The sequence below is a fragment of the Odocoileus virginianus genome, chromosome 7, assembly GCF_023699985.2.
Source record: "Odocoileus virginianus isolate 20LAN1187 ecotype Illinois chromosome 7, Ovbor_1.2, whole genome shotgun sequence".
In the NCBI taxonomy this organism is placed as follows: Eukaryota; Metazoa; Chordata; class Mammalia; order Artiodactyla; family Cervidae; genus Odocoileus; species Odocoileus virginianus.
This window is the reverse complement of record NC_069680.1, coordinates 53,363,437-53,376,958: the sequence shown is the minus strand read 5'-3', so window position 1 is coordinate 53,376,958 and position 13,522 is coordinate 53,363,437. Positions and strand designations below refer to the sequence as shown.

The following is a 13,522-nucleotide window of genomic DNA, read 5'->3' as shown; positions in this document are numbered from 1 at the left end:
CTAGGAATTACTTTTAGTGGATTACTTTCCAAAAAATTATACAAGCATATAAGTTTATTCCCTCCTTAGATTGAGCTCCCTCTTCACAAGATACCGTGAGACTGCCATCCGTGGAGGGCTCATCAAGAGGAAGAGAGTTGCTTTTTTTTGTTTTATTTTCTTAAACTTAGCCTGTTCTGAAAGAATATTTTCAGTTACTATTTTGGAAAACATTAAACAGTTCCCAGGCCTTCCTGAGTTTGTTCAGTTGTAAGTTTGAGGAAACTGCAGTTAGTAAATTGTGGTTGGCAGATGCTGTAAGCAGGTGACTCAATAGGTTGAACTCAGGATGACTCAACTGTGTAAAAACCATGCTGATAAATAACTTGAAAGAAAAATTGCCTTCCAGACTTTTGAACTGCCATAAAAAGTTCAAAACTATTATAAAAGGTACCACAAAGAATATTAACATGTGGTTTAGAAGGAAACACATTTTCCTTCAAGTGGTTTTAAAAGTTTTACTTAATTGTTCTGATTTTTGCTCTGTGGTAATTCTGAGAGGAGAGGACACTTAGCAAGTTGTAGTTGAAAATGCAGAAATACTATAAGTCTTAATAAAGATTACTCAAGAGATTAATTTTTAAAAGGTCAGCTTCATTCAGTTCGGAGATTAGCAGAGAAACCCAAATAGTTGTTTTAAATTAATTATAATAATAAAATATATAATTATTTTATTATTTATTATATTAATTTACTATAATCTAGTTAGCTTTTTCTTTAACTTTGATATAACTGAACAAATAAAGATAAAGCAAGTAGGTGCTTTGTTAAGAACTGGTGCAATAGGGAACTTCCCTGATGGTCCAGTGGCTAAGACTCCAGACACCCAATGGAGGGAACCCGGGTTTGATCCCTTGACAGGGAACTAGATATCAAATGCTGCAACTAAGACTCAGCACAGCCAAATAAATACATTTTAAACAAAAACAAAAAACCCTAAGAATTGATGTAATAGGACATGTATATTAATATAGTATATCCTATTCCAAAATCCCATCTGAGATCTGATAAGTTACTTATACCTGATAAATGAGAATTTATTGTTTTTGATAACTATTCCAAATTTTGGAATATTATATTCCTGTGAACCGACTTTAGCACACATCATTTTCTGTATATTACAAAATAATTTGGTTAATTGGGTTTCTTTTTACTGATGACACTAATATCATAAGGAAGATACTGAAAACCGAGCAGAGAGTATTCAGATTCTTTATTCTGCCAGTTCATGGCTTGGACAGTGGACTTGTGGAAAGGGCTCTGACATTATGGAGACTCTTGCTAATGTGCCTTCCAGCCATGTGATTTGGGGTAAATTACTTAATACTTGAATTTGTTTCATCTGTAAAATGGAGAGAATAATATCAGACTAGCAAGGAATTTGTTAGGATTAAATGATGTTAATATTTGTGAAGTATTAATCTTATCTGTCAATCAGAATTTAAGATTTTTTAAAAATTGCTTATACTGTTAAGTGAATATGCTTATTAAATAGATACTTCTTAAAGGCTGAGAAAAAATTCATCCCATTAATCATATATAGTCAATTTAGGATATGCTACTACTGCTCCTAAGTCGCTTCAGTCGTGTCCAACTCTGTGCGACCCCATAGACGGACCCACCAGGCTCCTCCGTCCCTGGGATTCTCCAGGCAGGAATGCTGGAGTGGGTTGCCGTTTCCTTCTCCAACGCATGCAAGCATGCTAAGTCGCTTCAGTCGTGTCCAACTCTGTGCAACCCTATAGACAAGAGCCCACCAGGCTCCTCTGTCCATGGATTCTCTGGGCAAGAATACTGGAGTGGGTTGCCATTTCCTCCTCCTAATTTAGGATATATTTATACTATATTGAAACTGGAGGACACCACTCATCTAAATTAACCAAAATCAACCAGGGATTATGAAATTATATATAGACGGGACTTAATTATCTATTGTTTTAATTATATACAAAATTATAATGATTTTAAAAATTACATGGTGAAGTTTTTAATCATTTTTTTCTGTCATTAGCTTCCTTCTGTGTCACTCAGATTGAGTTTATAATCATTTTACTGGCTGTTTTATTCTCTTATATGAGTATATGATCAACTGAAAAACAAAAACCTTTTTTCTATTTTAAAACACATAGACCCTCCATATACAGACATTAATTTGATTTGTTATTCATTTATTTCCTTAGAGTACTCAAAAGTTAAATGTTGGGTAGAAGAGTATATAGTTGAAGATACTAAAACTATGGAAAACCTTATGTTGTACAGTGATGAAAATTTTGAGAAATAGCATGGACGTAGATTGTTCAAAGCTTACACAAATTTTTTGAGAGTACTAGCACATAAAATAATAATCATGTAAAAATAGTAGACTTTAAAATGACAAATTTCTAATAAAGTTAGGCATATACAGTACTTTAAGGGTAAGAGGAAGTTTGCTTGATATTAAGAATGTGTAAGGAAGACTTGAGATTGCTGGATTATAGAGTCAAAAGCAGAATAAAAGAAGATACAGTTCAGTTACTCAGTTGTGTCCGACTTTTCATGACCCAACGGACTGCAGCACTCTAGGCTTCCCTGTCCATCACCAACATCACCTAGAGCTTGCTCAAACTTATGTCCATGGAGTCAGTGATGCCATCCAACCATCTCATCCTCTATCATCCCCTTCTCCTGCCTTCAATCTTCCCCAGCATCAGGGTCTTTTCCAGTGAGTCAGTTCTTCGCATCAGGTGGCCAAAGTATTGGAGTTTCACCTTGAAATGAAAATTCAGGACTGATGTCCTTTTGGATAGACTGGTTAGATCTCCTTGCAGTCCAAGGGACTCTCAAGAGTCTTCTCCAACACCACACAGTTCAAGGGCATCAATTCTTCAGCGCTCAGCTTTCTTTACAGTATGACTCTCACATCCATACATGACTACTGGAAAAACCACAGCTTTGACTAGATGGACCTTTGTTGGCAAAGTAATATCTCTGCTTTTAAATATGCTGTCGAGGTTGGTACAGCTTTTCTTCCAAGGAGTAAGCGTCTTTTAATTTCATGGCCACAGTCACCATCTGCAGTGATTTGGGAGCCCAAAAAAATAAAATCTGTCACTGTTTCCATTGTTGTCCCATCTATTTGCCATGAAGTGATGGGACCAGATGCTACAATCTTAGTTTTCTGAATGTTGCGTTTTAAGCCAAATTTTTCCCTCTCCTCTTTCACTTTCATCAAGAGCCCCTTTAGTTCTTCTTCGTTTTCTGCCATAAAGGTGGTGTCATCTCCATATCTGAGGTTATTGATATTTCTCCCAGCAATCTTGATTCCAGCTTGTGCTTCCTCTAGCCTGGCATTTCGCATGATGTACTCTACATATAAGTTAAATAAGCAGGGTGACAACATATAGCCTTGACATACTCCTTTCCCAATTTGGAACCAGTCTGTTGTTTCATGTCCACTTCTAACTGTTGCTTCCTGACCTGCTACAGATTTCTCAGGAAGCAGGTCAGGTGGTCTGGTATTCCCATCTCTTTCAGAATTTTCTACTGTTTGTGGTGATCCACACCGTCAAAGGCTTTGGCATAGTCAATAAAGCAAAAGTAAATATTTTTCTGGAACTCAAGTTTCTTTTTCAATGATCCGGAGGATATTGGCAATTTGATATCTGGTTCCTCTGCCTTTTCTAAATCCAGCTTGAACATCTGGAAGTTCATAGTTCATGTACTGTTGAAGCCTGGCTTGGAGAATTTTGAGCATTACTTTGCTAGCATGTGAGATGAGTGCAATTGTGCAATAGTTTGAGCATTCTTTGGCATTGCCTTTCTTTGGGATTGGAATGAAAACTGACCTTTTCCAGTCCTGTGGCTACTGAGTTTTCCAAATTTGCTGGCATATTGAGTGCAGCACTTCCACAGCATAATCTTTTAGGATTTGAAATAGCTCAACTCAAGGAATGAACATTACTTCTTTGTTATACTGACATCATTAACCTATTTTCCCACAATCTTGTGAGCTGAAATGAATTGCAGGAACATTGATTATTTTAGGTAGGATGTGTAGTCCAACTGCTTTTCAGAAAACGTTGTTTTCTCTCCCATGAATGGTGTCAAAGTTTTTACATTTTCCAATCTGTTTGGCAGAAAAACTGGAATACATTTAAATTTGGTAATTCTTGAATGATGGTGAGAGAACTTTTTTTTTCTTCCAGAGGTTTTGTATAGTGTGTATAAGTAATGTGTCCAGTACTCCTGACTCTAAAAATATTGATGTGTGATTTATATGCAGGGAATCAGATAGATCCTAAATAAACTATAACAATTTAAATTTTGCCTGAAACTTAAACTTTTTAACAGTGATTAAGAATCTGGAAATTTTTAGATTTTATCATATAATATGTTGTGAAGAAGTCACCAAAATTGGCAATACAAGACTTAGAATTATGTTAGAAAGATTTTGGGCTTCCCTTGTGGTTCAGCTGGTAAAGAATCCACCTGCAATGTGTGAGACCTGGATTTATTTCCTGGGTTGGGAAGATCCCCTGCAGAGGGAGAGGCTACCCACTCCAGTATTGTGGCTTAGAGAACTCCAAAGACCGTGTATGTAGCGTCCATGGGGTTGCAGAGTCAGGCATTTTAGAAACAACATAGCACTCACCCTATGTAATAGAAAATATCAGGTAAAGTATTTGAAATATGTTGGTTGTTTCTCCCAGTAGTATTTTGAGACAATTTTGTGACAGGGTGTGGTGATATGTTTTGTTCCTCTTAAACCCTAATCGCTTTCTTTTCAGAGAGTTGTCACATGGTCAGCCCTTGGAGGAAGTAGAGAAGCAAAGAAATTAAGATTTCTTTGTCTCCCTGTTTGGATCTTCCTCTCCCCTGTTTTTTGATTGTTTGTTTGTTTGTTTTGAATGAATATCTGTTTTCCTTAGGAGACAGTATAAATGAGATATCTTATGGAGAAAACACTCATTTTTAAGTCTTAAGATATGTGAACCATAGGGTAAATTTTGGAAAATTTTTTCTTTTTCAATACATGTTCCTATTTTTACCCTACTCTGGAGTCCAGAGAAGTGCATAGTACTGACCTCTGTATATAATTCTCATTGACCCAAAGAATTGAATCTTATCTTTCAAAATGGATAACATTTCTACACTGAAATCAAGTACATTATTATTTTCAGAGAGCTAAACATGGTGCAGGAATGTACCCAGGAAATTGTTCTACTTGTGAAAACATTAAAAAAATGACTTATCTTAAAATATTCTTTCTTTAATAATGAAAAGATTTTGGTATTTGTTTTTCTATGCATATGAATATGCAGACATTTATGGAAACAGTTTGCAGTCTATTTGCCATTGAACTGCATTGCCTTGATGAGAAGTTTTTAATTTTGGTTTATGTGTTCTTTTAAATCATGGGTAGGCAAAGTGATCGCAGGTCAAATCAAACCTCCTTCCTTTTTTTTATAAGGCCTTTCACATTTTTAAATAGTTGGAAGAAATACTCAAAAGAATGTCACGACACTGATCAATCTGTGAAATTCTAATTTCATATAATGCCAGTAAATAAACCTTGTTGAAATGCAGCCATGCCCATTCAATTATATATTGTTTATGGTATTGTTTGGCTGCTTTGGGCCCTATAGTAGCAGAGTTGAGTCGTTGAGACGGGGTTGGTGTAATCTGCAAAGCGTAATGTATTTATTCTTGGCCCTTTGGGGAAAAGTTCGCCAACTCTTTGTTTAGATCAGGAAAATATATGGAAGCCCTCAGTGGTAGCTGCATTTAATTAAATTGCAGATGGTTAGACAGTTGTGCTTTTTGAAGACCTCTGTAGTAACTCTCAGACTTAATAGGTTTCCAATTTCAGTAGAGCCTTATTAACAAATTGGGTTCTTTTATAAGTTATACAGGAACTGGCAATAATAGCAGTTGATGTCACTCTTGACCTATATGAACCTATCATTCATGTTACTCACTGTTGGCTAGCAACCTCAGGAATCTAAGGACAAGCATTTGTAGTTTTGCTGAAGCATGAATTTAAATTATGACTGTGGCAAAGTGATGTTGCAAAGCATGTTCAATCACCCAATCTGACATTCAAGATACAGTTTCTTTTATGATTACTCTTATAAAATACAGTCAAGTATGATTTTTATAGGGGAATTTATGTAATATAATTGGATTTAAGATGTCATCACAAAGGTCAAGGACTTTATTGCAGGAGGAAAAAAAAATTCTGTTACTAAGGAACACTCAGTATAAGTTTGAAAGCAGGCCTTAGGTCATTCTCCATCGAAAATTGTCCAAAGGGAGATAAGTTGGTCCAGTTTTATATTTCTTATTCTTCAGTTTGTAGATATGGTGTATCACAGTGATTGATTTGCAGATATTGAAAAATCCTTGCATCCCTGGGATGAATCCCAGTAGATCCATGGTGTATGAACTTTTTAATGTATTGTTGGATATAATTTGCCAGTATTTTGTTGAGGATTTTTGCATCTATCATGTGATATTGGCCTGTAGTTTTCTTTTTTGTGTGGTATCTTTCTCTGGTTTTGGTATCAGGGCAATGGGAACCTCATAAAATGAGGAAGTTTTTCTTCCTCTGCAATTTTTTGGAACAGTTTCAGAAGGATAGGTGTTAACTCTTCTCTAAATGTTTGATAAAAATTTTGCTAGTGAAGCTATCAGGTCCTGGACTTTTGTTTCTTGGGAGGACTTTTGTTTGTTGGGAGATTTTTAATCACAGTTTCAATTTCAGTGCTTGTGATTGGTGTGTTTATATTTTCTGTTTCTTCCGGGTTCAGTCTTGGGAGACTATACTTTTCTGAGAATTTGTCCCTATATTTCTTGTATCCTAAAGTGAAAGTCATCAGTTAAGACTTTAGAGCAAATCTCTTAAAATTGGTAAGCCAGTCAACTCAGTCATATTGATAGGAACTAACAACTGGTATACTGTTACGTATTTCATGCCTCTGCTGGCTCTTTGGTCAGTATTTAAATCTAGAGGGTGTGTAACATAAAGAAAATATTTGTTGAAATAGTAAGGAGCACTGTTATGGTATGACAGACTATTTCTTTATTATCCTAGAAAATGTGTTCTATATACTTTAAGCACTGTCATGTTATTGCTGTTTTTTAAACCTAGTCAGGCATATATGAATATTTTAGTGCTATGATCTTAGTTTTCACATTAGTAAAATTTTTATTGTTTCCCTTTGAACTGGGATGAAGTAGAGAATTGCACAAAAATTAGTTTAGTGCAGTAATCTTACTGTCAGAGTACAGATGCCAGCCTGATTTTAGCTTTTATATTTTGAGGAATGGTGCTTTTTAATTTCATCATATTCCTCTGTATTCATGAGGAATACATCTGTGTTTCGATCATATCATAGTAATTGAGGGTAATGTTTACCCAAAAATACAGCATTTGAGAATTTGTAGATCATGATTATGTCACATTGCCAAAGTGATTGTCTTCTCTTTCTTTTATCCTTTTTTGTTATAAGATGGCATGAATTTAACATCCTAAGTCTTTTCTGTTTGATGAGTTAGACTGTTTCTATATGCAGAAATTCACATGGCCAATATAAGGTTGTATAGAAAGATAGCTTCCACCTAATATTGAATTCTTTGCTTTTAACCCATCTGACTTAAGATATTATCTTTCACCTCTTCCATAAAATGAAAGAAATATGTCAGATTTTGAATGGCAGTGACAGTAAATAGTCTATTATTTATGCCTTTTCGTTACACTAGTTCATGAGAAAACAGAATAAGTGAAGAGGCTGGGGTTTAGAGTCACAGAACTACATTCAAGTGCTAGCTCTCTCCATCACATCCTGACTATAACCATGGACCTCTCTGTATAACATGTAAAGGGGTATAATAATCTCAGCTTTACAAAAATTCATAGGTTTGGAAAGCATCCATAGTATCTGCCATAGTAAATGCACAGTCTTGTTAGTTATTTTTCTTTTTTATTAATTATGATAAGATGTCACTAATACTCAATTAAAGCTAACCTCTGTCTTTTCAAAAGGAGGTAAGTAACAGTACACAACTGAGCAATAAATATAGTCCAGAACTTCACTTAAGGCATTGTTTAGAACTTTCCCATGTTTCCTATATAAATTTCTAGTACAGCAGATCTTGCTGCACTGATTTTATTTTTTCCCATTAGTCATTTGCTGGAGGTTGTAACTTGTGTAATTAATACATTGGATGGAGTTTATGGAGAAGATTCACAGAGAGTGCTGTTCCTTCACTGTCTGAGGAGAGGAGATTAATGAATACATATTATTTTAGTTATATAATATGAAATTGTTGGGGGGGTAATTGCAGTTAATGAAAAGCTCAAGGCACAGCTGAATTTGTTAGTTGCATTCTGTCAAAGATAGTGAATATTTATTAGTAATTTATGATTATGTTGCCCTTCTCTGTGAGTCTGCATTATAGCCTTGTATCTCATTTTTTCTTTTTACACTTTCACAACATTAGGTCAATAAATGGGGGGAGAAACTTCATTTGGCAACCTACTAAAACTCTTAACAAGATTTGATCTTTATTCTTTTGTGAGCCTCTTTAAAATGGTAATGATGACTACAGTTCTACAGAAATATCTCTTTTTGGGGTGGGGGAGGATTTCAGTTTCTCACTCTTAGCATCAAGACTGACTGCCTCCATCGTCATTATTTATTGAGCATTTACAGTGTACTAAGCACAATAGAGAACATACAGGAAACACTGTCCCTGCTGTGAAGGAGCTTGCATTCAGTTCCGTTCAGTCGCTCAGTCGTGTCCAACTCTTTGCCCCATGGACTGCAGCACGCCAGGCTTCCCTGTCCATCACCAGCTCCTGGAACTTGCTCAGACTCCTATCGAGTTGGTGATGCCATCCAACCGTCTCATCCTCTGTTGTCCCCTTCTCCTCCTGCCTTCAATCTTTCCCAGCACAGGGTGTTTTCCAGTGAGTCAGTTCTTCACATCAGGTGGTGAGCTTTGGGTATAATTTAGCCCCATTATTATTTAAAGAGAGGAAGGGAAAGGATTTTAAAGGCAAAGACAATGACAGACCATTCAGGATAGGTAGGGTACATAGGGAGATAAACATAATCTCATCAACTCCGGAGAGAGTTGCTGCAGTGAATAGAAGGGAAATAGTCTGTGGGATGCAAGTAAAGGAAGCAGGGTGTCCTTAGGCACTGAATGGAGTCAGAAAGATCTTGTGGCCTTTTCCCCAGATACATTCCCATCAAGTGGGAATGGTTGGTGACAAGACAGAAGGCTAAAAGAAAGGTAATCATGTGCATCTGAGGATCAAAACTGAAACCAGGCTATAAGAATTTTAAGAACAATAAAAATGCCTCTAACTTACAAAGCACTGTATGTAGAGCAAGATTTCAGCAACAATATGACTGTCATAGTCAGGTGCTGTATTGGGATAATTTTCATGGGTTTTAATTTCCTAATTAACTCATAAATATGTAAATGGCATGTCAGTACCTGGTTAAATTAGAATTGAATGTGTTAAGACTATTTTCTGAAAATTTTTACAACTATTATAAAAACATACTCGTTAATATGAAAAGAGATATTAGTAACCCCACTTAAAACGATGAGCAAATTGATACATAGGAATTTGAACTTATATAAGCTTATTTGAGTAAGTAGACTGACACTTTTAATAGTACACTTTGTTTTCCCTAGAAATGAATGGGTCATTATTGAGATGATAACTGCTGTCTAATGATTTTGGAAACATAGCTCTTTTTTTCAGTCTGTTGAATTGGGGGGGGGGGGGAAGGTTTAGTCACTAAGTTGTGTGCGATGCTTTTGCAACCCCATGGACTGTAGCCCACCAGGCTCCTCTGTACAAGGGATTTGCCAGGCAAGAATACTGCAGTGAGTTGCCATTTCCTTTTCCAGGGGATCCAACCTGAGTTTTCTGCATTGTCAGGTGGATTCTTTACAGCTGAGCCACCAGGGAAGCCTAACCTGTTGAATAAATAAAACATAAATAAATATTGAGCAAAACTTACATGTCAGTAGTTTTAATTATAAAAATTTCTGTATAGGAAACTGATTTTATAAATCCTGCCTGTACTTGTCTACAAAGTATTGGCAGTGCTGCTTTAATAGCAGTTTATACTATTCCCCTCCCCAAAATATAAAGGCTTGGCAGCAGTACACTAAAAGTAGATTTCATATTAGTCAGCTGTGATACCCATGTAATTGTGTGAATTTTCTATGTGCTCATTGTCTTCATGCTAGTTAAATGTCCAGAATAAGAGTAAGAAGAACAATTATGATAAAGATAGGCATTGAAACTAGAGCAGACTCAAGCTGTGGAAACATAAAACCAATAACTCAAACGTTTGAAGGACCATCATGTAGGAAAATGATTAGGCTTGTGTTTGACTCCAAGGAGTTAAGTTTGGATCTGTGTATGGAAGATAAAGTGAGAAATAACTTGGTATCTGTCGGAACTGTCTGGAAATGGTAATTGTTTTCCTTGGGAAACAAAGTTTTCCTGTGTTTTGTCTGTCATGGACTTCACTGTCACCTCGGATGCATCAAGAGGGTTAGAGTCTAAACTCCCCATGGTATTTTCTGTTACTCAAGTAATGAGATTCACTCCATGTGCAGTGTATTATTAAAGTGGAATGGAGAAAAGGGAGTGTTAGAAAGTTTCTTTACAGAAAGGAAGACAGGTCATGGGTTGGGCTTCCGCAATCGCCCCCGTAACAAATTTTACCTACTTTTTTGTGTAACATCTTTCCACTCCAGTATTTGCTTCTGCTGTGAAGCAACATTTTTGTATATTTTCCAAGGAGAGCAAGGTGATAAGTTTAAAAGTCTTATAGTTTTGTTTATTGGTGTTCACTAGGTATAAACAAAATATCAGTGTTTACCACCATATTATTCCAGAAATGCAGAGTGGTCCTTAAAGCAGTGATGAAGTAAGAAGAAAAGTGCCTTATTTGGATAAACTTTAAAGAATGAAGTATGACCTACTTGATTAGGGATTCTTTGTACTCTTCAGCCCTTTTTTGGCTTTTGCAAATTGCCAAATTATTTTTATTCACCAGATAAAATTTTCTCCTTGTAGCTCCTTTCTGCTCGCTGGTTTCCGTGATCTGCTAGTCCACTTTTAAAAGGGCCGCCAGATTGACAGTGCTGCTTTGTTGTTCTTCCCAGCTCCACTCTAGGGCTCCTGCCGCTGGTCTCAAATGCAGGAGCAGCAGAGGTGCTTTGAGAGAGGACAGAATGTCAAAGAGTCCATCGGGGGACCAACAGATTGTGGGAAACCATGTGACTGTGTGATTCACATCTCCAAGGAGAGAGAACCGGTTCTTTCTGTGTCTAGATCCACCCTGTTATGAGGATAATATCATCAATAACGTAATTTAAATTGCCTGGATGCTTTGACACTGGCTTGAAAAAATAAAACTTTTATCAGTGAAGTTACTGGTCAGATGAGTTTGAGTAGAACTGACTTTGATGGTGTTTAAATCAGGACAGTGGCTTGTATTGTCAAATAATGACTTGTTTAAAACTAATGTTTTAGGTATAGTGGGGAGAGGACAGCTCATTTATGTATGTATGTATTGCTCCCCAAATATTCAACTTGATTTGTTTGCTACCAACCTTACATGACCTGAAGCTATTTGGTTTGTATATTGCTTCTAACAGTGAAACCCTTAAAAAGGTGACTTATATAAGGCTTGCAGTTAGAGAACACATTAGTAGATTTCAGATTTTTCCTTACTACATTCTTGTCAAAGATCAAATCTTACCATGGATTTATTTCTTAGGCTCTGTTGTTATGTTATTGCTAATGAACTATAACTTACGAATTTGCATTTTTGCATACATTTAGATAAACGAATTATCTTCAGTCCTTAGAACATATATAGGAGGGAAGGTTGGTAACATTAATGTTAGGACAGCGTAACCATGGACCTTTCTCTTAATCTGTAATTCTAGGACGACATAGACAGCCTAAACCCAGTTCTCAGGGACAACCCGCAACTTCAGGAAGAAGTGAAAGTCTGGGTAAAGGAACAAAAGATTCAGGAGATTTTTATGCAAGGTAACTGTTTTGAATTATGCGTTAATATTTTTGTTTTTTGAACTGGGCAATTTCTCGTTTGCTTTTGGTTGTTTAGTTATATACAGTATAAATAGAAGACCCAGTCTAATATTTTCAATTATATACAGGCCACAGAAAGTAATAGCAAAATCAGAATAATTTCAATAGGAACTTGATAACTTCACTAGTTTACTAATTTGAGCTAAATGCCTGGAATAAAATTACGACCACACAGGTGTTTTGTTGATAGGAAGATTTCCATATTACAGAATGCTTTAGGTGTGTCCTTCCTGGAGAAGGAAGCATTGTTTTCTGTGGAGGGTTGCCCAAAGCCGCAGTTGATTTCCTTTGAAGAATGCTGTTAGTATCTGATAAAAGTGGCTTATTTCAGTTTGCCTTCCTCAGCAATGACCACAATACTAGTCCTAGTTTTGTTTCCTTTTTTTAGTAAGATATAAGCTTGTCTTCAGTTGAGATTTTATGATTCTAAATGATTTCTTTTCCTGTCAGTAAAACCATGTATTAAAAACATAAACTTTTTGTGAAATTAAACTGAAACTGGACCAATACGACATGCAGTATCAATATTTGGTTGAATGTTTTTAAAAGGTAATCTTGTTAAATTCCCATGTTTATCTCAGCCTCAGCTTCCATGCCATTTAGTTTAAGCACTAATAGAGATAATCTCAAAAGTTGTGGCTTCCTTTCTTTGAATGTTTTTTTTTAGTAGCAAATCATCTACTTACTACATTCTTGTTAGGCTAAATATTTTTTAAACTTTTAATACGGAGGATGTGAAACATATATAGAAATAGGCACATAAAAGTTCACTGAAATATTCTCTCTCAGCCCCAATGACTGTAAAATGAAATCTTGATAGATTCTGCCCCATCTATACTGTTATTTATTACCATCAATTTTAAGACATTGCTGTCTTCTGTTTTGAAACAGACACCATACTGTTATTATGCTGAAAATTAATAGTTCCTCGAATAATGATTACTCAGGTTCAAGTTTTCATTTGCCTCATAAATGTCTTCATTGATTTTTCACAGACTTGATTTTCATTTTTTATTTATTTTTAATCGGGGACCCAAAAAATGTCCACAAATTGGTTGATATGACCTCTTTTTTTTTTCCCTTCCTTTCTTTTTTGCACTTTATTGAAGACACTAGTCTACTATTTTTTTAAGTAACCCTTTTTCCTTGTCATATTCTTAGAGATGAAATGATTCAGGCAGTAGTTCATTCCATCCTAAACAGAATTATTTGAGGCTGACCCCAGATTGCATTTGGTGGTAGAACAAGACCGTTAAGGTAGTGTCCTGATGGGAGTTGAAAATTGGCGTATTTGGAGTTTTTCTGTAAGCTTTTTCAGTATTCCATTCAGGAAAACTAATTTGGAGT

The 13,522-nt window shown here is 35.8% G+C and overlaps 1 protein-coding gene across 3 annotated transcripts in view; it reads left to right on the top strand.

Annotated features, from left to right (window-relative positions):
• JMJD1C (jumonji domain containing 1C) overlaps positions 1-13,522 on the top strand; it is a 308,159-nt gene that overhangs the window by 248,145 nt on the left and 46,492 nt on the right. For all 3 annotated transcript variants that reach the window (XM_070470721.1, XM_070470720.1, XM_070470719.1), the window contains exon 4: positions 12,010-12,115. In XM_070470721.1, the coding sequence (XP_070326822.1) occupies positions 12,109-12,115 (7 nt within the window). In that variant the 5' untranslated portion in view covers positions 12,010-12,108. The remainder of the gene's footprint in view (positions 1-12,009; positions 12,116-13,522) is intronic.